The following is a 26,723-nucleotide window of genomic DNA, read 5'->3' on the forward strand; positions in this document are numbered from 1 at the left end:
TGAAGGAGCTGAAGCTTTTTAGCCTTGAATGGAGAATGCTACAAGGGGATCCAAGTATTCAGAATCCTCAAAGGTACTGCCTGTAGACTTCTTCAGAATGAGCAGTGAATCATGACCAGAGGACATCCACTAAGTGAGAACTACAGTATGTGGATGTGCATGTAGATAGATACTTTATAATCCCGTGAGGGAAATTGCAGAATGTAAAAACTAAGAACAAGTGGCATTTCTTTACTCACAGGACTGTGGGTAAAGAAGATACCCAAACATGTTGTTAAAGCAAACAATTGGATGAGATCCTTGGATCAGTTAGCTACAAGCTACCAAACAGGCTAGATTGGCTAAATGGCTTCTATTCATTTTTAAGCTTACTGTATGTTGTTAATCAGTTCCACAGCGTGTAATGGACCACTCATTAGAAACAGAAATGCAATGAGAAAAATGCCTTCCGTTTTTCTTGAGTTGCCATTGCCTTTAGGAAGGAAACATCATGTTGAGCATGTGCTAACCCTCATAAAAAAAAAACAGCACACTCTAGTGGGCTATTTTTAAAATAAAACCATTTTCGAAAGGAAGTTGTTCATCAGTTTGTAATACAATGCTTGCATTAAAATTTCTCAGATGTTATTTTCTTGAGCTAAAATTATGCTAGGCCCAGGTTTTTTCCCTAGATTTATATTAAGAATACATAAAATAGATACCTGATATACCACACAGTAGAAAACATTATGTACTCATAAGAAAGAACATAAGAAAGGTTGCACATACTGTAGTAGGAGGCCATTTGACCAGACTTTTTCATTTGATAGTGTAGTAATTTAGTACACAGTGTATTATGAAATTTAAAAACATTTGGATGAAACTTTTTCTCAGTAGACCTATTCAAGTACTTGTCAGAAAAAAAGTTATTAAATGGCAATTTACTGTATGTTATGACAATAGAAAGCTGTAGTAAAAATTTCAGGCTTAATTTTTAGTGTTAGCAATTATTGTTTCTGAACAGGGTGTGCAGATGTTTTTTTTTTCTGATCCTGTACCAGTATTTATACTACAGTATGTAAACCTTATTTAGAAGTAATTGGTTTTGCTTTTTGAGAGGGAGTGTTTAAATAGTTTGGCTTTCCATTATCTTCCTTAAAATCTATAAAACTATTGTGGGGTACAACTATACACCTGGGGTAAAAATAATTATACAACTCTACAGAAAATAAAATACATTAGGAGTACAAACTAGTCCAAAATATTTCTGTTGTCTTTTCATCTAGTAATAATGGTAATGCATAATTCGTGTTGCATTTTAAGTCTTACACAGCGCAGGGCTGATCTCAGTGTTAAAAAATGTTCTTAGATGTGTGATAATTCAAATGACTTCCACCCCAATCAACCCTTGTCCTCCCTCTACGAACCTATTCCTACAGTGTTAAAAATGAATTTGCACAATCTAATTGGAGCAGCAAGGAAAGGGGGCCTCCTGAGGCATTTGGCAGATTGAATCTTTTGTCAGATAGGCGAGCTGGACTTGACTTCCAGTCCCCGGGAGGACTGTGCTGAAATATATTCCATTCAGCGCTGCCATTGGTGTGCTTTAGAGGTATCAGTGCTATTCAAGACCTGTCTCTGCGGCCTGTAACTTCATCGATTGGGACCACAGTGTGAAGGCTTTAGTCGTGGCAGGGCCCAGGGACTGAGGAATTGTGGCTTCCTGTTCTGTGGAGCCTGCCCCTATCCTGGGGCTGAAGCACTTCCAGCCTGATCCCTAACCCTTTGAGAACGTGTGTGCAAGTTCTATCAGCACAGTCTTCCTTGATTTAGGCTGTTGTTTTTTTTACCTTTTATTAACCAATGAACCCAATTAAGGAAAAATGATTACCCATTATTTACATTCAAAGACCCACATGTGAATGTATCATGCAGTTTCTATAAAAGCTTTGGAGTTTTTGCTTAATTGCCTGTGCAGCTAAGGGAGTTCCTTATACGCCATGCATTTTTTTGAGTTTTTGTTCTTCGTTTTGTTTGTTCTCTTTCAATGTAATTTCCGGTTTACTGTATGTGGTAAAATAAATAGCGATTTTAATCATTGTGCATCTGAGAAGCACAAAAAGTAAAAAAAAAAAAGGTTTCATTTTCAGAAATATTCCAGTCTGTGCACAAGTAGATCGAGGCGGTTACTGGCCCTTTAGATGATGGCACACATTAATTAATTTTGCTTCTCGTTATCTTACCAATGTAAGTCTTAGGCACTTGCTGTTCTTTAGGGACAGAGCATTTTTTTTTAAACCAGCCTTTAGACAGACTGTCACAAACAGGTTATTAGGAAAAGCAGATAAGATCCTACATTGGAAAGGTACAGACTGGGTGTTTACTACTCCCCTTTAGGAGTTCAACAATTTCCACTTAGATACTGCATTGCCTTGTGGTTAATTAAGATAATAATGATCATGTTAATTACACAACAGGGTTCTTTAATAATCATTTCCTGCCTGGTTAATTGGAAGTAATTATGCCAGAGCTCAGTTAACTGCTGAAGCTACGGGAAGGCAATAAATTTGTGCTGTCGTGTAGATCTTTTGAGAACTCGCTAAGTGTTGAGATTTCTCACCTAGTTTCATGGATGGGAAAGAGATTTCTTCCAAATTCAAATTCTGAAGAAGGTGTATGGGGTTGTTGAAATGAGGAGGACAGATGAAAGAAAATCTGAAACAAAATGAATAGACGCAATATCACATCAGAAAATAATAGTGGCATAAGATGTGCGGTTGGATTTAATCTAAGTGTCTTGTAGTAAAGAGCAATTTGGCTTTAAATTAAAGGTCAATTTCAACCTGAGAGAAAATAGGATGACCTTGTTGTCTCATTGCAGCATATTATCTCCTGAAATCTTTTGAAATGTTTTGAAGATGCAAAGAATATTTTACAAAATGTAGTAGATCTTTTTTTATTTTGGCTAGAAATAAGGCCATTCACTGAAGGCTTTTGTCAGCCAGTTTGTTTGTTCTTGATCATTTGATCCATCTGTTTATCCATATATCAGTAGAGACTTCTTATTATGTGAGTACAGTAGTATACTGTAGGAACCAGTTGTCTTTTGTTGTTTTTACTCTTTCTCCTAACTGAGGTGTTTTTTCTCCTTGGTTTTGCATTTTTGGAGAAATCTATTTAGTGCTTCAACTCAAAATTAAAAGCCAGAGAGGAATAATGCAATAAATAGTGTGCCACTTGGGTTAATTGATTTCTTTATTAATCCAAAGAAACCTATAAAATGAGGAACTTCTATATCTTGCAAAGGGCCTTTCTTCTCAGTAGCAGTTCAGGTCATAAAGTAGAACTGCACATTTTTTCTAAAAATGACTGCATTGGCATAATATCGTCGGACTGATCCAAAATTTTATTTGACTCACATCTGTAGTCTGAAACCTCATAGTGAACTAACACATTCATAAACTGTTTATGGCCTGAGTAATGAACCCTAGCACATTCATTAATGTTTCAAACAGACTGCACCTATATAAAGATATGTATGTAAACAATTTAATACCTAACATGTACATAAATGTATCTCCAATGTCACTAGGTCTGTATATGCATCATTATTTAAAGAAGATGCAATTCATCTGATAATTTAGGTAATCTGAATGAGGGCACTACAATTAATTGCATTGAAATTATCCAATTTTTGCTTGTATTTCAGCTGCAGAGTGTATGTACTGTAGGTTTTATTAACTGTTCCATTCTTCCTTTCAGGTAGTGATTGACTGCATGTACTGTACTTTTGAGGGTTCTGCAGTCAAAACCTCAAACCCCCAGTGACTGAATTTTAGATTTTAAATTTCAGAGTCATTCTGGTTTAGCATTAAGTCCCTATCTTTCCTTAGAGTTCGTAAGGATCAGTGAACCCCAATATACCCCTTCATAGGGGACTTTTGATATTGTCAAGTAGCAACTTTTGCATGACCTCTGAAAGCCAGTTTCAGTTTTATCACTGAGAAGCTTCACTGAGAAACTGTCATTAGAGGAAAAAGACTCTTGTTGTGCATTTTTGGTTTTCTAGTGTTGCAGCTCTTTGTAGAAGGGAAAGGGCTTTTCATATGCCCATTGGGTAGGTTTCATTGAATGCCTTCTTTCTAAATACCTTCTTTGTCTCATATTGCAGGTGACTACCCAGCGCCCAGGGCTGTTCTGACTGGTCATGACCATGAGGTGGTCTGTGTGTCTGTTTGTGCAGAGCTGGGATTGGTCATCAGTGGAGCAAAAGGTCAGACCTTACTGACAGCCTTTCAGAATCTTTTAGCATTCCTGCAGGATTCCTTATAGGACTAAAAAGATTGTAAAGGAATACCATAAGAAGCAATGGATTTACAGTACATATGTCCTTGTACTATCTCTGCCTTATTCAGAGGGTTCTTGTCTTATTATTTATTCATTTGTTTGCAGACGCCTTATTCATGGCAACTTAATATTATTGAATTAACATTAGATTAGGTAAGTAACAATTGTACCTATAACAAGTTAATAAAATGAAAAATAAAACTAGGACAAGCTGGAAGTGTGCTGCAAGCACTTGGAAAAATTTAATAATCAACTGCATTTCACATCTAAGCAATCATCTCAAAGCATTAATAATATTGTAATAATAAGGTTTAAAACAGTACACAGTACTCAATGAAGAGTGTGTAATTGAGATCTGAGAAGACTCAGGTGTTGTCTTGTGCAGAAGTGTTACTTGTTACTGTATGTCATGCATGAGAATGGTGTTTTTTTTCTATATTTAGAAGGGCCTTGTCTGGTTCACACTATTACGGGAGACCTCCTAAGAGCCCTGGAAGGTCCAGAGAACTGCCTCTGCCCGCGTCTCATCTCTGTGTCCAGCGAAGGCCACTGTATCATCTGCTACGAACGAGGGAGGTTCTGCAATTTCAGCATCAATGGCAAACTCTTAGCCCAGATGGAGATCAACGATTCAACTAGAGTACGTGCTTTCTCCTCGCCAACACACAAATCGTGGCTCCAACTGTTTCATTTTTGTCTCTCTTCCTGCACAATAAAGAAGCATGAAGAGAAGGTTTGAACAAGTTAGATTAATTACCCCATTTTTGATCAATAGACAGTTTCGAATGATGTCTCATATTGTTTTTTGCTTTGTCACTGTTTGACTGTTTAGTTTTCAAAATTTCTTGAACCAAAATCTTCAAAAAGCAAATATTGTATATTCACTGCTTCAGAGCAGAGAAAACCATTTAAAATGTCAGAAGGGGCCCACATTGTGTATTGTATAGACAGAAAAGACTTTGCTCTGAGGAGCCTTGTTCTGAAAACCATTGTGATCTGTTTTTGTAACAGGCCATTCTCCTGAGCAGTGACGGCCAGAATCTGGTGACAGGAGGGGATAACGGTGTTGTGGAAGTGTGGCAGGCTTGTGACTTCAAGCAGCTCTACATTTACCCTGGTTGTGACGCTGGCATTAGAGCAATGGACTTATCACATGATCAAAGGCAAGTTTTTCAGTGGCTGTTTCAGGTGGTTTTACGTACTGTACTTCTTGCAGACATTAATCTGACCCAAAAGATTTTCAAAGCATAAACACGTGCTGCAACACATGAGAAATCCAAAATATTCCATGACCAATCAGCTGTTTTTACCTTTCCATGAAAGTTTGATTTAGGCAGAAGTGCATATATAGTCCCTGAAAATGACAGCTACCACCAGACTTGGACCTAGAAAGTTTCTTGATCTCGAGTCTCAATTGGATTTTATGTAATAAGATCGTGTTACTGCAGTTACACTATCTTTCATGAGACATCAATATGTTCGTGGAAAAAAAAAGAGCTATTTGTTTTCTTTAATAGAAGGCAGTTACCACAGAGACCTAGACAAAACTGTTATGAATTTACAGTTGAAAATGCTCCCCGAGGCAGTGTTCATGCAGAGGCAATATATACAGCCATGTCTTTTGACGCATATGCACGTTTATATATATTTTTAGTATTAGGGTATGTAAAATCGTTACTGAATTGTTTGTAAGATGGAAGGTGGCTGGCAATTGTGTGTTAAACACACATATTCCATGGTGGTTAATATGGAAAATGAAAGTATACTAAATTAGATTTGCAGCATGTCATTGTTTGCTGTTCAGGCACTATGAATTCCAGATTTTTCTACCCCCGTCCTTCCCTCCTCCCAGCAGAATTCGGTGTCGTGCGAACAGCACAGAAGCTGGGTTGTTTGAGTTCCCTAATCAGAGTTCATCCTCTACATCACCAGATGACCCAGGAAACTGGGAGGTGAAGGGCCTAACTGCTCACTCACTATTGTTGACCCAGATCAAGTCTGTAACACTGCAGAGATTCTGGGAAACCCTTGTAACTGATATTTCATTCTTCTGATGCCTCGTCAGAGTGCAACAGCTTTTTTTTACTCAGGATTTAGTAACAGTATTTATTACGCGTTATTACATGTTAGATTTATTCTGCACCCCATAAGATGTAATACCATTTTTCTCTTCATTGGGAACTTTAATTTTACTGAGTGTCACTGAAAGTCTGGGTTTGTAGAAATCCAAAGATCTCTTTTCATTTAGAGTAAACATCCTGTTATTCTAAAGATCCAAAGTTTCTCAAATGCGCTAGGTTTAAATTTAAAAAAATGCAAATGATCAGTAAGCACAGATTTAAATTACCCATCAGGCCAGTACTTTGCAAATACTCCCTATTATTTCCCACATTTGCTTAAATTCATTTGGGTTCCTTTTGATTATTAATGTGTATCATGCCAGCTTCTGAAGTTATTTAAAAAAGATAAATCCAAAGATGTCCAGCAGGTGTTGTGAAAGTGATTTAGGTTCTTGTAATTATTTTCTAATAACAAGCATCGGAACTGGATCCTGGTAGCTTGCTCCAACAAGCTTCATGCATTAGAAATCCTGAGGTTTCTTTAAACTAACTATGCTCTGTGGTGTCAGCATGATGTCCCCTAAGGGTGTATTAATACATCTTGACCCTGTGAAATCAGCTAGTTTTCCCTACATACCACTTGCTCCTGGACACTGCTGCAGATGTACAGTCCTTCTCAATGGTGCCCTTCACATGTCAAAAGCTGCTGTAATTTATTGTCACATCTGCTGCTGACCTCACTTAAGCTTAATGCACCATTTTGTCCCCTTAACAAGCACCTTGAAAATATATAGAGTGCTATTATTTTATATACTGCATACATTCATTTATTCCGTTGGGCATCAGGACTTGTAATGAATAAGGAATATATAACCCAAGTACCAAAATGCAGTTTAAAGTTCAAAGTACAGAAAGTGCAAAGCAAGTTTAGCTAAACAACATTTAATGAAAAGATTTTTCCCAATTTCCAGATGGTATGTACAGTATTATTCATTAGTCATTCTCAAGCATTGAAGAACCGCTGTGCACTTTGTAACTCTTTAGAGGAGAGCTGCTAGCCTGTGGCTCCTCAAATCCATCCCATTGCACAATTTTGCTACAGCCTGCTTTTTGATTATTTAATTGATAATTAGAAGGATCGATATAGCAGTAAAGCTGCTGGTTACATCAAGAAACAGTAAGGGCCCCAAGTTGAGCCCTGCGTTGGAAGTTTGTTTCCTTCATGTGATCTTGTGATTTTTGCTTGCTTTATCTCTTTTTGGGGAGTACATTTTAATGAGTAAACAAAAACACTACCCTCTGGGGATTTACTCCTACCCCTTATGGAATAGGAACAAAAACTGACTATCATATAGCTGACTGAGTTATCGCTTACATAACGTGTCTCACTTATAAAATTCTAATTATGTTATACTGTACTTTAAAACATGCCAACCATCATCGGGATGACAATTCAAACTATTTCTTATGGTCATATGAAACAAAAAAATAGCTTTTTAAAATCCACATTAGCGGTATTTTCAGCATTAAAAGATTAGGTTCGTGTTGAGAATTTGCTTCAAGTTGTTTTGCATCTACATATCCTAGAGCTTTTGTCAAGATGGGGGAAATCATGAACCCCAGCATATACCAGGACCTTTTGGCCAGACATCTGTTTGTTTCTGCCATGACCAGTTGAGAAAATGAATGTTCTCAACTGGTCGTCTCAATATCCAACTGAATATGTATATTTCCATCTTAAAATTAAGTTAGCTAACGGGCTTCAAATGGTCTGAAGGCCGTAGATCAATTCTACGTGGAACAACATTCAAAGGTTTCCCCTCTGAAATGCCAGAACCACATAATACACTGCTAAAGGTGGCTAGTCGATGTATTTCCCTGCTGGAGGAGGATTTTCAAAATACTAACCACTGGAAAACTGAAGTGTGAATACATGTGACCAATGCCTTTTCTGAACTTAAATTATTTATGGCAAATAGATTTGTATAACATTTTTAAGCTGTAACATGAATTTTTATTAAGTTTTTCTTGTTCCTATTTCAATGGGGGGGGGGGGGGGGGGGGTGATGAATAAAGTTGGATGGCAGTGTATATCCAAAGCTTTGAGAATGTACATTTATGATCTGCTCTTGGCAAGAAGAGCCAAAAGACATTACTCAGGGTGTGGCAGGTAGGTTTCAACCTACCTAAAGAGAAGCAGCCTGTCTCTCTCGCTTAACGTAGCACATTAGCTAATTATCAATGAAATAACTAATTTTATGAAAACTTACTGTAGAGTTGCCTCAAGTACTCAGTAGACCTTTAAGTGATTAATATGCTCTTGAATCTCCCATTTTGTTTCTAAAATTGTGTTTTCATGTTGCACTGTGTAATTGTGTCTTTTCCCATTTTTGTCTACCTCAGGACTCTCATAACTGGAATGGCATCCGGAAGCATTGTGGCTTTTAACATTGATTTTAACCGGTGGCATTACGAGCATCAGAACAGATACTGAGCAAGGAGTAAAGAGGAGCCACAGGGGAGAGGTCAGGACCAGCCCAGAGGAAACGGGCTGCCAGGGACCTTCAGTGTCACAAGAAACGAAACAAACCCCACAAGCGACTCCAGCATCAAGCCTCCTGTTGTACATTCCATAATGCCCGGCAATAGAGCAGTACATTGTAGAGTTAGAAAAAGTTTCCGTTTGTGTTTTATTTCACGCCTGAGCACCAGCTGCTGATGAGAAAAAACGCTACCTTGTGTCACGTGAACTCATGAATCCGAAGAACAGAGTCCTGTCAGTGTGATTTCCAGTCCAGTTCTTTCTAATAGGGAGAGGTGGAAGCTTTCATCTCAAAAGACTTTCAAACAAATCAACATAAAGTCCAGAACACTACTCCTCTGAATGGTTAAATAATCAAAATGAAAAACTATTTTAGACTAAGCTTTTCGTCCTGACTTAAGTCATATTTTTCAAGCTGTGAAAAAAAAAAACAGAACCACATTTGATACTTTGTACATCAGATGCACATCTTACCTTAAAGGGATACTTTTTTAAAAGTAAAACCTTGTATAAAAGAACAAAGAAAAGTTAAAAAAGCATTTCTTATCCAGATGTGAAGTTTCATTGTGCATGTATTGTAAATCTGGTGTATCGGTGGAACAGATGCATTTACAAAGCCTAATCCTGAATATCAGTTAAGTGTGTTGGCTTGGTTTTTAGAGAGAGGCCTCGCCACATTTTCACAAAAGGATTTCTTTTCTCAAGCCACCCATCTATCTTTGGACACATGGCAGTATGTCATGAATAATTTTTACCTGTTCATTCCTATTTTTACATCTAGTTACTACTTGGGATAATGTCCAATGTAAAAAATCATGAAAAAACACTTTGTTGAGTTATTTCCACGATTCTTCTAACATTTGTTTTTAAAGTGATGGATAGGTAATAAGAAAAGTCCATTCTTGTGCTTAACAATTAAATATATATAAATAGAAACCTTGTAAATGCAGTTTGTTTCCGAATCACAGTGTACAATTATTTCAGAAGGAAACAAAGTTCATTGTGAAATTTTCATCATTGTCCACTTTTCAGGTCACTACAGGTTTATTTATTCATAATTTACTGTATGTACAAAAAATAAAAAAATGGGTTATTATGACAGGTCTTTCCTGCTTAATATAAAACTCAGATGACACATCCAGGGGTAAACGATTAAAAAAAAACTTCATGTTCTTTGTATATTTGGTGACTGTTTTGTCATAGATGTACATATTGTGTTGGTAGGGCTATGAGGCATGTAATGGGAATGTAATTTTCTCAAGACAAAAAGAATTACACTCACTCTCAGTCGTTTATTTAAGAGGAATTAATTAATGGAATCTTTGTATTGGCACTTTGCACCAGAAACATATCATTATTTACTGCTGTGATTACTTATTTGTCATCCACCGTGTATTAGTAAATTTTAGCACTGAATTCTTTACTCATTGTTGTTTGTATTTTAAGACTATGAAATCATGGGGAAACCAGTGTAGCGATTAAGTTGTACAACCACAAGTCACGAAGCAATATCATGAGTTTGTAGCTTAGAGTGTGGGGAAAGGGGGGGGGGGGGGGGGGGGGTGTATTTAGGCATCTGGATCAAACACATGAAAAAAAGCTTAAAAAAAGGTTCATGCCATCCAAAAAAATTATGGTGAAATATTTTGGATATATAAGATCCTAAAGCTATTGTAACCATGTTTTATTGCAAAGATGTAAAATATGCCAGATGTGTGTGAGTTGGAAGTTTAAAAAGAAAATAAAATATGCAAAGAACTCAATGATTTGCCTTTTCTTTTTCCATGGCGTTTGTACGGAAACCATCCAAAATGGAACCGCTTGTGCATGAAAAGAACAATTCAGTTCTGTGGATCATGGTCCAGTACTGTAATTTTTTAATTTTTTTTTCTTTTGCTGTTTTTGCTTTGTAATTTTGTTTTCTAATAATTGGAGATGCTGAAATATTTAATTTTCAAAATGGTGGATAGGTTGCGGTCCTATTGTAATATTGGGAGACACTGTTGAAGAAGCACTATTTCTGTTATTTATATTTAAATATAGTATTGTTTTTATCATATTTTTGGTTGGACAATAATTACATTATGATTTCTTAAGTTAACTGTCTTTACCTGCTGTTTTATGTGTATGTCGCAATTTAAATAAGACAAAAATTTTCACAAGGTGTTTGTTGAGAACCGTTTAAATATTAACTTATGCCAATATAAAGATCGATACCTGTAAAATAAAATCAAATGGTTTCCTTTTTTGTCGTATTTATAATAAAAAACAAAATCAAAACACTGGCAGTGAGTTTTTGATTCCAGAGGATTAAGTTCTGATGCCTGAATTTGTCTTTAACTTCCTGCATGAAATAGGATTCAAACTTGATTCTAAACTCTCCCATTATTTACCAAATGAAACCTAATTCATTTCGTTGGGATAAAGCTAGTAAGTCACTGTGACCAGACCTTATGGGAAGGGCTAATAAGTAAAGGTGCAGCTGAGCAGTATGTTTTGCATGGCAGTGCTCTTAGATACCAGTGAACAAGTCAGCTGGTTATCACATTTATTACTGCTACAGTACTCTTCATTTGCTGGTATTTAATATAAAACATGGATGACGTGAGTAGATAAAGAATGCAACTGCCAGATTACTGGTCTGAACATACATCTACCAATATATCACACTGTTATATCACAATTTAAAATACTCTGACACTGAGGTGTTGATGTTGGTTGCTGGTAGGGTTTCGAATTGTTTTTGTCGATTGTGGATTATGACTGTCTTATAATATCAGATACTAAGTCTATTATAGACTCTTTTAATTTAAATGAGTATTCATTTACTCATTGAATTTAAATTAAGAGTACAGAAAATGCTGGTGCAATGGTTTAATTATGTTGACCTGTTATTGGTGGAACGGACTTCTACCTTGTGCCCTGAACTTTTGGGATAGGCTCTTGATCACTGTGATCCACACTGGATCAATGGTGGTGTTTATTCATGTATACATATACGGTATACAGAGGTAAGTGCTTTGCCACTGCACCTTTGTGCTCTCTGGTTTTGGCATTTAATTCTATACAGTGCTACAGATTGCCTCATAGTAGAAGCGATCTGTATTGTACAAGAATAAATATACCATTTTAGATACTGTACTGTACCTGGGTATTTTATCAAGAGATTTGCATAAAAGGTTATTCTGGGTGGAAAACACTAGAAACTACAGTAAATCTATATTTAATAGTCATACACAATAGCTGTACCTAAATGTTATTAAGAGAATAAAAAGAAACTAAGTCTAAGGAAAGGATAATGCCAAAGTATGTTTTTCAAGAACCGATACCATGCCAGTGATAGCTACTTCAGCAAGTTGGGGACCAACATAAAAGCAATGGAAACAAAGGTTTTATGATGTCTTTACACATAACTGAGTATAACTGAGCATGCTGTAGTTGTGGTATGTGTAACAACCATTTTTCTGCTGTTTCTCACATACAGTATAAGGTGCAGACATCTAATTGCTATTTATCCAGCTGATGACCAGGAGCTCCAATTCACTCAGATAAGGCCAATCAAATAGACACCAACTCATTAACAAAGGCCAAACAAGGGTAATACATGTGTATACCAATCATGCAATTTAAGACTAACATTAGTCCGAAACCACTGCTAAAGTTGTGTGACTTGATGATTTTTGCCTATAAGCAGTGACTGTAGAGGGGCTTTTCTGATGCATTCCTGTGGTATGATCCTACGTGTAGAGCAACCTATGTGTGATGGGTGGGGAATGGTTAAATAATGCAATTTATTGTCACATATTTATCAAAGTATTCCAAAGCAATGACTACACAAACTGAACAACAGAATTATTTAACTATAATCATTGCAATGTGACCAATATACATTGATGCAACAACAGAGTAAAAGAGAATATTTCAGAACAGTTCAAATAAAACAGGTAAAAAACTATACTCACCTGAATCCAGAATCCCTCATCATTATCCCATTATCCATTGCCGGCAGCCTTGTTTTGTGAAGAGGTAAAGGGACAAAATTATCGGCAGACACTATTAAAACTGATGTGTGCTTAAACAAACACAAATCAGTGTCAGTTTTAAATATTGTCTTGTATTCAAAATATTGCTTTGTTTTCCTGTGGTATCCTGATAAAGAGTGGAGAATGTTACAAATTTTTGTGTTGGTGGCCTTACAAAAACACTCTTGCTCTCATGTTTAAACAGCAAATGTGTAAATATTGAGAACAAGTTGATTCCTACAGCAGGTCAATGAACTGTGCTTATTTGTTTCACCATGTTTTAAGATTTATAGGGTTGTCTTTTACTCTGACACCAGCTTTTTGGTGAAGTAACACCCCAAAATTAGATTTGTGCATGCCACAAGCAGGAGAGCAGGAAGCTTTATATCACAGAGGAAGAGATAGTGGGTAACTATGTTCCCAGGGAAGGCCATGCACACTGTAATAGAAGAGCATCTTTGGAGCTTTGCTTCCAGGCCTTATTGGGCACTGACAGCCTGGACACAAATTAGAGGGATGGGGTCCCTGGCCAACTAGAAACCCACTATCCCAGTTAAAGGGAGACAGTGATAATGGGTGACTCAAATATTTTAGCTACAGACAGTGTAGTATTCACAAAGATAAGGAGTGTAGTGTAGTGTGTTGCCTACCAAGGAAAGAACAACGTTTTTATGGTCCACATTGAAACAAATGACACAGAAAAGGGTAAACTGACAATTTCCGCAGGACAAATTAAAAAAAAAAATTGTAATCCTATTTAATTATTATAATTTTAAATCTGCATGGTTGAATGAAAAAAATAGGAAAAGGGGGTCAATCTTACTTGAATAATGCAAAGTTAGCTATAGTTTTAGAAGGTGGTTAAATTAATATTATATTAATATTACTATCACTATTAACTAAAATTAATTAGCATTGTAAACTATAAACAGTGTTATTATCAGAGGTGAAATAATGTTTAATATTATCATTACAATATACTGTAGTAGAATGTATCCTGGCAAAATATTATTTTTCCCTACGTTGTTATTGTTAATACATATAACATATACATATTATTGTTAATTTCTAGAATTAAACTACACTGATACTGTACAGTGATTGGTTTTGCCACAAGATACAAACTATTACAAACTCTAAGCATTTCTTTTCAGCATAGAATTATGAACATGAAAACCCATCTTTTCCTAGCATTTCAACATTTTGTTGATTAAAACGTATTGTTATTGTGGCTGTGCTACCTCAGCTTGGGCATCATTTTAAAGTTGGAATATTTCTCTTAAATGTAGATTGTACAATGATATAAGTGAGCCTGCAATGTTGGTAGCTTACAATGCATTTGAGGGATAAATATAGGAAAATAAATAATTTGTTTTCCTATTATCTTATTTTATTTTCAAATGAGAGATTTTGGCCAATATGATGTTTTGTATGATTCCTTACATTGACAGAATCAATGTAAATTGTATTTGATGCGCATTTGAAATGTCAAATGTTTAAAAAATTAATAGGACTCACCTATATTTAATTTGGGATTGCTAAGAGGGAGTGGCTTTCTTGCACTACAAATACTTAACCATGTAATGTAAAAGAAATAATAAAATTGTATTTAGCATTGTTGGTACACCAATTTACTTCATTTGTATTTCCCAAATTGACTTTTTTAGTCAGTTATTACAAGGATTTGTGAGCAGGTATAGGGCCGTGGGTCTTAAATTATAAAAGACGTGTGATCATCCGTTAAGCTGTAACACATTATGAAGGACTTTGCTTTCTTTAGCAATGGAAAGCATTCCACACACTAGAGAAGGACAGAGTCTCAGAGAGTCATCTCCAAACCAAATGTCTGCTGCCCTCTGCTGTTAATGTATAGAATAAAGTCAATACATTGACCTACAGCAGGTATTTTCAGTCCAGGTCCTTGTGATTCAAATTTCTGCTAGTCTTCAGTCTGTCTGAGACCTCAGTTACTTAATTTGATCACTAATTTAATTACAAAAGTATTGTACATCCAAAATATTTTCTTATAAATGTAATTAACAATCATTTTAAAAGAACTGAAAACAATTGATCATAAACGATAATCATCTTTCAGTCGATTACTTAAGAGGTCAATTAAATAAGTGTGAGATCAACAGTGACAGAACCCAAACAGCTGCTTGGATCTTAAAGACCAAGACTGAAGCACTGATCCACAAAAAAAAACAACAAATTTATATAAAAGTTACTCTTTTATACAAATCCTGAGGCCTGGCTTATTTTCCAGCTGGCTTACAATTCACTCTTCTTAATTTACCTTTTTTCATGAACTCATGAATCAAAGTATTGTCTTTTCTGTAAATAAAAGTATAGGCAGAGGGGTGTTATTTTTACTCTTCTGACCCATGGAGTTCACCCCCACATCATCGTTACCTGGGCATGAGTCTACTTTCTGATTTCAAACAATAAATATTTAACGGATATACAACTGCTGAATTACTGAATTAGCTCTGAATTCCAAGAGCTTTAGCATTCCCTTTCTCTAAATGTTCTCTTTTCTCTAAACACCAAGTATCTCACTTTACAACTGTCCCAAATATCATAGTTCCTGTTTGCACTGAACATATGAAATTTGTATATATAACACACACCTTTTACAGAACAAACGGACAAGAATAAAGGAAGGTAAACCATTCTATACAGCAACAGTACTGACAAACTGCAGACATATGATTTCCTACATTAAAGGTAAAATTTCTATGTGAACATATTACTGGAATTAGACATATTGAGCACTACTGAATGCTTGACTCATCTACACTCACAGTCTGTCTGGTATCAAATTACTTCAAAAGCTCTTCATCTAATGCATCTCCTAGGCCTTTAACATTAATTTTGGCCCTGGTCAGCTCCCTCCATGCTCCTCAGCAATTACTAAGGAATTATTGTAAAGCAGTCTTGTATTAAGAATTAAGTTTTGGTTTCTTATCTGTGGTATCCTGCTAAGGAGTGTTAGTGAATGCAAACTACCATAAGATCTTCTCTGCCAACTAAGAAATGCTCTGCCAACACAGATCAAAGAGATCCCAACCAACCCTCATTATATTCAGCTCTGAACTAAAGATGGATTTGACCTTTACAGTTTTTCTTCAATATCACAGTACTTGCATTTGTATAGCACCTTCTTATCCCAAAGGACTGTAAAGTGCTACACATATAGATGGGAAGCACTTTATCCACCAGTAAACCACTCACCTAGAGGATGCGTAGCAGCCACTCCACACTTTAGAGTGTCACTCTAGAACAGACTGAGTAGAAAAAATAAGAATCGGCTTCACCAATTGAACTAACAGGGACATTTAGACTGCAAGGTGATGATGATGCTGCTGTCAGACACCATACAGATATTTACTCCACCAGTTTTCTATTAGTTCTCAGCTTGTAGAAACAGGACCTGGTTTAAGAATCATAATAATGATGATGAAGAAGAAAATGCTTTCTGTAACTGCAGAATTTCTGAGATTTAATGTTTTTAGCCTTTGTTACCTTCATTCGTTGTATTTCTTCCGAATGGACGACTGCTTAATTAAATCCAACAGGATTGTATCATACTAGAGTGTAAAAGAGGAATAATCCTGTAATTTTCTGAAGAATCCTGTAACAATTGCAAACGGATCAACCTATATTTACAGTATTTTATTTTTTCACAAACAGTATGGGAGAACCGATTGATTTTTTTTTTCTCCAATGTGAAAAAGCCTGTTATCATATCAGTTACTAAAACCCTCATACCAGACAAGGAAGGACCAAGGCAAATGCGAAACTTGCTCAAAAATCATTCAGCTGCTTGGTTTCGGCATCTGTCACACAGAAAGGAAGACTGACACAGGCCTTGCTGATAACATTGTGGCTCAGAGACACAAAACCACTGGGATTCCAGCTGAATGCAACACTAGCAGCTGGATTCAACCTTAACCACTCTGGCAGCACTCAATCAATAGTATGCTTCTAATTAAGGAATCTCAGCCACCTAGTTTTTAACAATGTTATTGACTTCACTTCTATGAGTCTGGATTAGAGTTTTATGACAGACTATAACTATTTTTTGAGGGATTTTCCCAATTAAACAGATTTTTAAGGGTTTTGGTTCATTCACTTTTTTTTGAGGATGCTTATGTTTGTGGTACAGTACAAATCAGTTATCAGTAAAAAACGGAACAGTTTTTGGCATTTGGATTCAAGCCATTCAGCTGTGACCTTGTACCAAACAAACCAGAAACCTGCCAAAATCTGTCAGTTAGATTACCTTTTGGCACTTACAAATATACTTTTTTAGAAGAAAACACAAACCACTTGTGAAGGTCTCCTGAGGAATGTCTATAGTAAAGGTTACTCTTATTTATGTTTAGCCACAGTCACTGAAAGCAGGTCTCACCATATGTCATTATGCAGAGCTGGCATACTGAGGAACAGACTCACAAGATCGGCCCTACTGTGCACAGTACAGAATGTACTGATGAAACAAAGGCACTTCTGCAGAGCCCTGACTCTCTTGTTTTTCTGTACAGTATAGGAGCAAGATTGTAATACAGAGACATCATTTTGTTGTATAACAGCCATTAGATGAACAACTGTCACTCATGTTGTTTTTGTTCTGCATTTCTCTGTCTTGTTATTGCTTTTTATTGTATAAAAGCACAAATGTGTTAGCAAATCTAAGAAAAGGTACAAGATTTGTATTTTCCCCTAATCAAATTAGCTTTGAATTATTATAAAATATAAGCACAGAATAATATAATGATTAAGGCTATGTACAGAAGTTACTAGAGTAACTTCCAAAGTCATTTTTATTGAAAAGCTTTTTTTATAAAAACTTTTCTTTTTACTGCTACTGTTCTTATTCTTATTTATGTTAAATAAAAATATTTTTAAAAAATGTGAAATCCTACTATGAAATTTGTATTTCTAATACAGTATATGCTCAGACTGATATTGATTCAAGAAATGTAGGTTTACATTGACAGGAAACATCTGAGACCAAATGACAGCACCTTTTGTTTAACTTCTTACATAAATTAATTTTCAAAGTGAGTGAGGCCTTAAATTGGAGTTACAAGGAACTGTAGTAAAACAACAACTTTGTAAGTCAACCTATAAAGGTCATGTTCTGATTACTTCATGTCTTACACTTAAAATGAAATTTACCACTGATGACAAGTAAATAAACCAATTTTTTCCAGTCACTTTTTGCTGACAGTGCCTGAAAGATAGTCATTCTAGATTTGAGCTAGAGTGCCTACACTTTTATTCTCCAATCTCTTATTCTAGCTTTGAGTGCAGTAAACAAAAATACTATTGTCAGTACAGTGCTAATAGCAAAATTGTGAACACTTCTTTGCCAGATGTAATAAAACAACTATGGAGTATAAGGAGTATCAAAACAGGAACTCAGCAGGATGATTGCAAAAATCTCATTAAGCAGAGTGATGATTAATTTAAACAAATAACAAATAACCTAGTGTAAATCTGCAGGCCCATACAATTTCAATACAACTTTGCAAGGCTGCTAAGTGTACAGTATACTGTTTTTGGTCCAACTGAACAAATCAAGATAAATAGGATGTTTTCCATTGTTTTCCATGCTTCTGGTGGAAAAGAAAAGTAAACACTTTTAAGAAAGCTATTTTCTCAATTAAGACATTCAGCATTCTAGTGAAATGACAACCGGTAGACTGGGAACCCCAAACTTAATAAACCCATAACCCACATACTGTACATTCTCACAACTAAATCAGAACTATTTTAACGTGATGATTAAAGAATGTAAATACAAAAGTTACACATTCAGCCAAATTGCAGTCAGTTAAAGTTACAATTTGTGGGAACTCTCACTCTCACCTGTGGCGAGACCAGGGGTTTGCAACAACATGGCGATTTGTTGTCACAAAGTTCATGATTTTGTGCTTATTTCCAAATGTATAACTTTTTTCTATACTATGAATTAATTTTGTTACCAAGACTTAATAACCAGTCTGAGAAACTGGGACTGCAGTTACCCTTTAACACATTAAAGCATACATTCAACATTCAGTCCATACTGATGAATGCATCAACATTTAAAACAATAAACATTAGCACAATCCAGAGGAAGGAACAAGCAAAGAAAAACTCCACAAAAATTGTATTTTTTTTCAATAAATTGTTTATTCACAGGTTTGGTTTGTTAACTGCTGAATGCACCACATTAAATCGGATGAAAAGCAGTGACATTTTACGACAGAAGTTGCTTAATTTTCTCTAACACCATTTATGTTGTTGGAATAAACATGACTATTTTGCTCTACAATGCCAAAAACATGAAAAATCAGAGCTTCCATCATATAAATGATCTCTTCCCTTTGGAGGTGCTCACAACCAACAAGTAGCCTAACAATTCAGCATAGATAACCCAGTTACATGAACAAACAGTAAAATTAAATCTCGGCTCTTTCTTTCGAACGATACCATCCTTCACACTGAGCTGAAAGTAGTCCGTTGCCCATTTCACCAATTCACGCACTTTTTTCAAGAATTTCAGAACCTTCCTTTTCTCGCACCATTTGGAATTTGTTAAAACTGTATACCTAGTCAAACACAGTATTACTGATTAATATCTTAATTCTTTTTATAACACTTAAAATGTGAAACTGACGTTTCTTTTTTAAAGAATTTGGTTAAGGAAATCCTGTGGAGATTATCTTTTTTTCTTTTTTTTTAACTTTTTTATCTTTAACTTAAGCGCAATAATAAAAGCTTCTGTGTCTAGAAATAGCAAATGCTAAGTAGCAAAGCGGTTAGATAACACGAGAATAACTGCATGCCTTTTTGTGCTTTTTGGTTAACCCTTTGAGAACTGCAGTCACTGTGCTCCCTTCAGTTCCCTCACTGACACACAAGTCTTTTTGTTTGCATGCAAACACTGAAGCAAATCATCTATCTACAGCCACGCACTGTATAGCATGAAGTCTGCAAGTGAATTCTTTTAGTGCTCCCGGTGTTTAATATAAGCCATTCAGATCACAATTTATTTCCAGCCAATAGATCTACTTAAGAAACACATAACCAAAATAAATCCCAAAGGCATGAAAAATGTAATACCCCAATTTGAATTATATACTGTATGTTACTTTATTCTTAAACATACTGTATTGTCTAGTACAGTTTACTCTAGTTTGGAATAATCTTTATCTGAATGGATTTGGAACCAGGTGGTTTAAAAATCCTGCTGCCGAGTAAAAAAGAAATTACAGCAAAACATCCTAAATTGTGATCTAGATGGCTGAACTACAGGATTGAATTTTCAGGCCTACAGTTAAGCGCTGGAAGATTGTAACAGACACTACATAAATGACTATCCAAATAAAATATTGCCTAACAAATGTATTCAGCACCATTAACTAAAGCACCTGGGCTCTGACAAGGGGAGTAACTATGAAGGCAAAGTCTGACACAGTGGGTAACTTGTTGTACAAGAGGTTTGCGTTACTCCAAATGGCTTTGAGTTTTTACATGAGGAAAAACCCACACCTTGTGACAGAATAAAAGTCCCACATGCTGAGCTGCCCACTGCCTGTTTTAATTCAGACTCTGCTTTCCATGGCACAATTGAAGAAATATGGTCACACTTGGCAATAATAATCAACTCTGTCAATACATACATAAATACATAAAGAGAATGAGTGCTCAGAGGGTTAACTTGTGCTAGAGTCAATTCAATTACTGGATTCCACATTATTGCAGCAATTTTCTAGCTTTAATAATAAATAAAAGAAATATTCATCATTTCCAAAATGATGCTTGGAAAATTGCCTCCCCCTTTAAGGACTGTGATAGACTTGTAAAACTAATTTAAAAAAATAACAATGTGCTTGTCTGCATGTGCCAATAAACTGTATATTTCCCCTTGTATTACATATTCATTGCAACTAGAACTGGGTATAAAAACTTGTGATGTTTTCTTTCTGGACAGTTGTGCAAAAAAATCAATGATGTAATCAATGAATGCCTGTATTATATTACACCAAGTTAACTATGAATGGATTCTAGAACACCCAAAGTCCTAAACCTACTGTAACAACTATAATGAATTACATCATGAACTATTAAAGTCTTCATTAAGTGTAACATAGGGGAAACAGTTTGTTTGGGCAGTACCTGGTGTCAGAATTTGTGACAGACTGATTCATTTATTGCAGAACATTCTCAAAATGAAGGCTAGTCAATGCTCTTATAAGCCTTTCAACTTGTACATGTCGCTTTGGCCATAATCATTGTATCTCCAAAACAACAACACTAATTGAAAAAAAGCTGCATTTTGCCCATAAACCTTCACTAATCATAAAAAATAAAAACCACTGTCCATTGACAGACAAAAAATCCCTAATAACTTTATCATTTTTAAAAAATGCTACATGTGCACAAAACATTGCATAACATCTGCATTTAGAGCTCAGGCATCCAGTAACTTTTTGAAATTAATCCTCCCCCTCTGGAGGGCAACTCTCAGTTTCATTTGGTTATCAAAAGGTTCATTTAGGTGGCACCATACCTCAGCCGTGCTGATTACGCTGCGTCTCAGAAAGCCATCTACCCTACATAAGTCAACCCTTCAGTTAAATATAAATTTAGAAAAAAAACAAAGCCTTTGACTAAAGATTTACTAAGTTTTTGTAGCGTTTGATTAATTTGTTTAGACCAGTACTGCCATTGGCAAACTTTCCATTACAATGCCGATGTTGACCTGGCCACTGTTCCACCGAGCAGAATCTGTCCCTCGTGACCTCTAGAACAGTACAGCTGTATAGGTATCCGATTCTGCAGGCTGTGTACAAAATTCTGAAAAGCTGAGTTGATAAGAATCTTTATCTTTTTCTCAAGTCCAATTGCTCCAAGTGCCATGGATCCATTTAATGTCCTTGTTTTGTGTGTCTGTTCAATCAAAATAGGGAGGAGCATCAATCTATTGCCATGCCAGGAGATAGAAATGAAATCTTAAACCCTGGGACCTAGGTGGTACCATGCTCAAATCAACTCAGCCCCTGATAAATGTCCCTACATTGATTTTTATTTGCATTTGCTTTGCTGCTGCCATATAATTATCTAGCAAGATGGTAAAGTGATGCGTTATTACACTACTAAACAGCCCTGAAATGTCTGATTTCATTCGCTGGTGAATAAGATACATAACTTCCTTGTTTAATGCTACAAGCAGATGTGAAGATCTGCCTTTGAAAAGAAGAGAACTAAAACAAGAAAGGAACATTCTGCATTTTAATATTAGCAATTTAATAAACTGTTACAAATAAAGAATTAAAAAAATAAACCAGATACAGTTATGAAAGGACAGAAGGTGTTGAGTACAGAATAACATTTCAGAATGTCATTTAAATTCTTGTTGTTTTTTTACCAGGCTGTGTACTATACTTTCCAAGTATAAAATATGTATATGATGATAGTGATATTTGGGTTTGATATTAGATATTTAAGGGTTTGATTATATCCTGTATCAAGACTTTTATGTACTGTAGATGATAATGCCATCTCATCTGAAACACATTTAAATTTTAACATCTTCAACTTATTAAGTTAACGTTCTGAAACTATGATCATCTGGATGATCTCATCTAATCTTTAAGGTATTTTCTATGGACTTGCCAGAAAGGATCTCAATGTTTTAAGAATTAATAACAGGACACAGGGATGAGTGAATGCATGTGTATGTTAATATTGTTTTATGTGGAAGGAGGGTTTTGATGCTTTTACTTCTTTTATTAAATAAATAGAATATAAGTATTAAAATAAATAAAATTATAATATTTACAAATCATACAAAGTGGGCCATTTCTAGTGTTGAAGCCATCCTTTCTGAACTCAACGTTTTGTGCAATCTCACCCTGAATTTAACATTTCAAAAGGCATTTCACATTGGAAAGAGCATTTTCTCTGAGACTGGTTGCCAGATAACATTGGTGCCACAGAACTGTGCTTTCTCTTAATCTGAGAGGGGAAGATCAATTGCAGCTATGCTTCTTCCTAGGTAAATCAAGAAGAAGACAGCACTGTTTCCAAAAGCCTGGCTCTGACATTTAAACACTTTCCCGCTGTGAGAGATAAGGCTCCGCAATGCTGCGTAGTGGCAAAAAAATAAAATATAATGTTGAAATAAAATAGAATATAGTGCTCAAAGGGTTAGGCAACTGGGGAGTAGATTCATACCAAAACTTACTGCCACACTCACTTAAAGCAGCTCCTTGCAGGGGAGGTGGGGAGGTTTTATAAGTCATTCCTTTCCTTTGTATAAAAAGGCCCATATTACTGTATATGCGTATCATTTTACCATAAGGAATTCGTAAAAACCTTCAGAGCCCACCCCAATAAAAAAACACACCCCAACAACTCCTTGACTGCCTTTTTTTTTCACTCGGACACCTCACGTAAAAATCAAACAGCGTCTGTAACGACTGCGGCTGTAGTTTGGTGTGATATCCCCCTCCCCTCCCCGTTCCTGCCAGAGGTGGGTGTGACACAGGGCAGCGCTAGAAAGGTGAATTGGGTGAGCGAACAGTCTCCGACGAGCTAGGGGAGTAGTCCTCCGACTCGGAGTTGAACTCCGCCGCGGCAGCCGCGCCGGCGGCTGTGCTGGGGGTGGCTACGGTGCTGTGCTGCGCCTTGTACATCGGTCTCACATCCTGGTGGCATCTTCGTCGGAAAACCTGCCTCTCCTTATCAAGAGCGGTGGTCTGGTGATGGGAGCACGAGGAAAGAAAGCAAAAAAAACAAACAAAGACCAGTCAGGACTTCCAGTTTCAGCCCAAGCGGCTCAAGGTCATTGGTAGCGGAAGACGCAGAAGAAGAGGCATAGGGGCTTTTTTTCATGACGATGCTTTTTTTCATAAATATGCTTTATTGTATATAGGCCATACGCTCTCTCTCCAAAATAAGGCTGCAACTTGTCTTGATCACTAATCATGATAGTTTTAAACAAGTGGTCAAAACTTAGGTATGGAAAAAGTAAAAGCAATCAAGCGCTGCTTGTTAAATAAAATAAAAAATCCCAATGACTTGTGGCACGACTGCTTTTACTGTACAAAGGTAAAAAGCAGGCATGTGCTGATGCTTTAAAGAGACCTAGAAAGCTTGGACAGGCATTAGCCCACGAGAACTAGGACTGGTCATCACAGAGCCAGCAAAATTCAAAGCTCTACTCCCTTTCATGCTTTAAAGCTGAAACAATCACAAACTTGGAGAACATACAGCATATCATTTAGAGACTCATCGTATTAAATTGTCATATGATCATTTGGTCTTCAGTAACTATTAATAAAGGCCCAAAATAAACACTGTAGTTCAAAGATATTTTTAAAGGAAATGTGGTTAAAGCATTTGATAAAAGGCAACTTAAGAGTTAAAGGAAGCAAATAATTTCAAAACATCACAGCAAACAAAGGCTACACAATTGGCAACATGACAACTGCATCTGTACAAAGCTGTCTGATTCAGCCACATGTGAATCGTGAAGCTGTGATACAGTTAAGTCTGAAAACAGTGCCTGATGAGTGAGTGGAGCCTGGACAATCAATGCCAGTTTGAGGACCATGCACAACGAAAGACGAGACTACATTCTGGGGCCTGTTGTCTGCTCTTAGAAACATTTAAGTGAAGCTACTACCCCAAAACACAGCAGGGGAAAACACATCTGTGATAAAGCAAGCCTTCTGATATGGAAAAAGAGACAGGGGGCAGTACAAGAAAAGGAACAAATAAAAAAAGCACAGTGTTCACAAATTCACAGAGGTTTGGATGCAACAACTTGACTTCTTTTAAGAAAACTTTTCACAAAGGAAATATTTTCCATTTTCTTTGAAGGGATTAAAGGGACAGTATATACAGACAAACATTGATGAAACCCAATTCCCAGAGACCCTCTAAAGCTTTGTAACATATACCATGTGGTATACATTACAATCCTTCTATACAAACGGAAAGACGTCCGATAACGCTGTTATAAAATGGCTCCTGAGCATGTGAGATGGAGGAAGCTGGCGAATGTCATCGTGATTAATGGGTGAAGAAGGAAAATGAAAGGGCGTCTCATTACAATATCAATGAAGCTGATAAAGCAGCGTATGGACCAGGTAACAAATTAAAAGCATGTTTTGTCCACTGAAGGAAACTGGTTAATGGAGACTGCCAGCACGTTGCCATGGAAACACTGAGTGTTGGCACTGCACCATCTCATACCTTATCCAATACATTCCTGGTTGTTGGTAGTAGTCCAAAGACCCTGATCTCTTGATGGTAAACCCGTGGTCCAGCTGAGCAGAAAGAAATGAGCAACTCAGTGGATCGCTTTTTTTTTCAAATTCAAGTATTAAGTCCATTATGACACCTTATGACAATTACTACTGGCGATGGAAGCTGTAATAGTTACTAAGCAAGCCTGTCACTGGATGTGCTTCGCTGTTACAAAAATAAAAAGCAGAAAGAATTAAAATGAAAACTCTGAAGGAATCCCCTCGCAAATTTTCTTATCCACAGAAGAAAATAATATATTGATACACGTGTATGCTAGATGGCCAATGTTAATTGACTGTATTCTGTATTGACTGTATGTTCAGAAAATGTTACTTTTAAGGTTAAAAATTAATATTTTCGGACATCTCCTGTAGAGGACATAATTGCGAACATTAACTTGTGTTTTTAGAATATTCTAGGAAGGAAACAGAGTTGTTTGCTTCAACTTAACCTGTGGCCAAAAATGTCTTTAAAACTCTTCCAACAGCAACTGTTCTGCATTTAGGGTATTCTTGGCATCACATTGTCAGAGGTTCTACATTGACAAATCAGCTGTTAGCTCTCTACTTTAGTAGTTTGCGTATTTAACAGTGTAGAACTTTGAAACTAGCACATGATAAAAACAGAAACATATGGGTGTTTAATAAATGTTTTTAATTAAACGTTTCAAAAATGTTTTTAAATAAACCACAACCGTTGCTCTCAAGAAGCAAAAAGCTCTAATTGAAAGTGTTAGTTGTATTGCAAACTTTTAAGAGACTTGTAGATATCTTGCATGACTGGTGAGCTGTCCTGCTGAGGAATGTTACTGTTTGGTACAGGGGGTTAAAGCCTTTGTTGGCTGTTTGTGTCAGAGGAAAGATAAGATACAGTATCTTGTATGTCATAACAGACAATCTTTGACTAACTATAAACTTTGATTTTCTCCTGAGTTAAATGAAACCTAGTATAAACACAAACACAAAAGAAGTAATCACGTTAATATATTTAAAAAGACTTACCAAGGTTAAATGTTTATATTTATACATGATCTAAAATATGATGAGTACATTAATCTTAAAGTTTTGCCACATCTATTCTGAAAGCATTTTAAGCATTATTATGCATATACTTGCATAATACTGTACGTATTAATTTGGTCACAGAAGTACAATTTTTCTAAATTTCAGGATTTGAATAATTTTGAATTTCATATAGTTGTTTTAACTCCCACTGAATCATCAAATCAGTTCTAAGGGGGATTCTAAAGTTATGCCTAAGTCTTTAACAGAAAAGCAGTAGCATTTTATACAGTACATTTTAAATAGCTTTAAATTTGAACTGAAACCTGTGAATACGAATATGCAGCTTCAAGCTATGTGTAGAGCTAAACATTTAAACACATCTTACTTTTAATAACCAGTAAGCTTTGTAACTTTATAAAGTTATACAAAAAAATATTTGTATATACAGTATATACAG

The 26,723-nt window shown here is 36.0% G+C and overlaps 2 protein-coding genes across 10 annotated transcripts in view; one reads left to right on the plus strand and one right to left on the minus strand.

The window, feature by feature from the left end:
- Nucleotides 1–11,208, plus strand: part of nbeaa (neurobeachin a) — a 356,961-nt gene extending 345,753 nt beyond the window's left edge. For all 5 annotated transcript variants that reach the window (XM_088922429.1, XM_088922430.1, XM_088922431.1 and 2 more), the window contains 4 exons: nt 4,151–4,252; nt 4,770–4,966; nt 5,338–5,489; nt 8,790–11,208. In XM_088922429.1, coding sequence (XP_088778555.1) covers nt 4,151–4,252; nt 4,770–4,966; nt 5,338–5,489; nt 8,790–8,880 — 542 coding nt within the window. In that variant the 3' untranslated portion in view covers nt 8,881–11,208. The remainder of the gene's footprint in view (nt 1–4,150; nt 4,253–4,769; nt 4,967–5,337; nt 5,490–8,789) is intronic.
- Nucleotides 11,209–19,113: 7,905 nt separating this feature from the next.
- The window catches only part of dclk1a (doublecortin like kinase 1a), a 103,933-nt gene continuing 96,323 nt past the window's right edge, over nt 19,114–26,723 (minus strand). For 3 of the 5 annotated variants that reach the window (XM_088922437.1, XM_088922436.1, XM_088922440.1), the window contains one exon: nt 19,114–23,707. In XM_088922437.1, coding sequence (XP_088778563.1) covers nt 23,504–23,707 — 204 coding nt within the window. In that variant the 3' untranslated portion in view covers nt 19,114–23,503. Of the gene's footprint in view, nt 23,708–25,208; nt 25,283–26,723 lie in introns of all 5 variants that reach the window. The other 2 variants (XM_088922439.1, XM_088922438.1) reach the window with 1 other exon arrangement.

The sequence above is a fragment of the Atractosteus spatula genome, chromosome 7, assembly GCF_055471065.1.
Source record: "Atractosteus spatula isolate fAtrSpa1 chromosome 7, fAtrSpa1.hap1, whole genome shotgun sequence".
In the NCBI taxonomy this organism is placed as follows: domain Eukaryota; kingdom Metazoa; phylum Chordata; class Actinopteri; order Semionotiformes; family Lepisosteidae; genus Atractosteus; species Atractosteus spatula.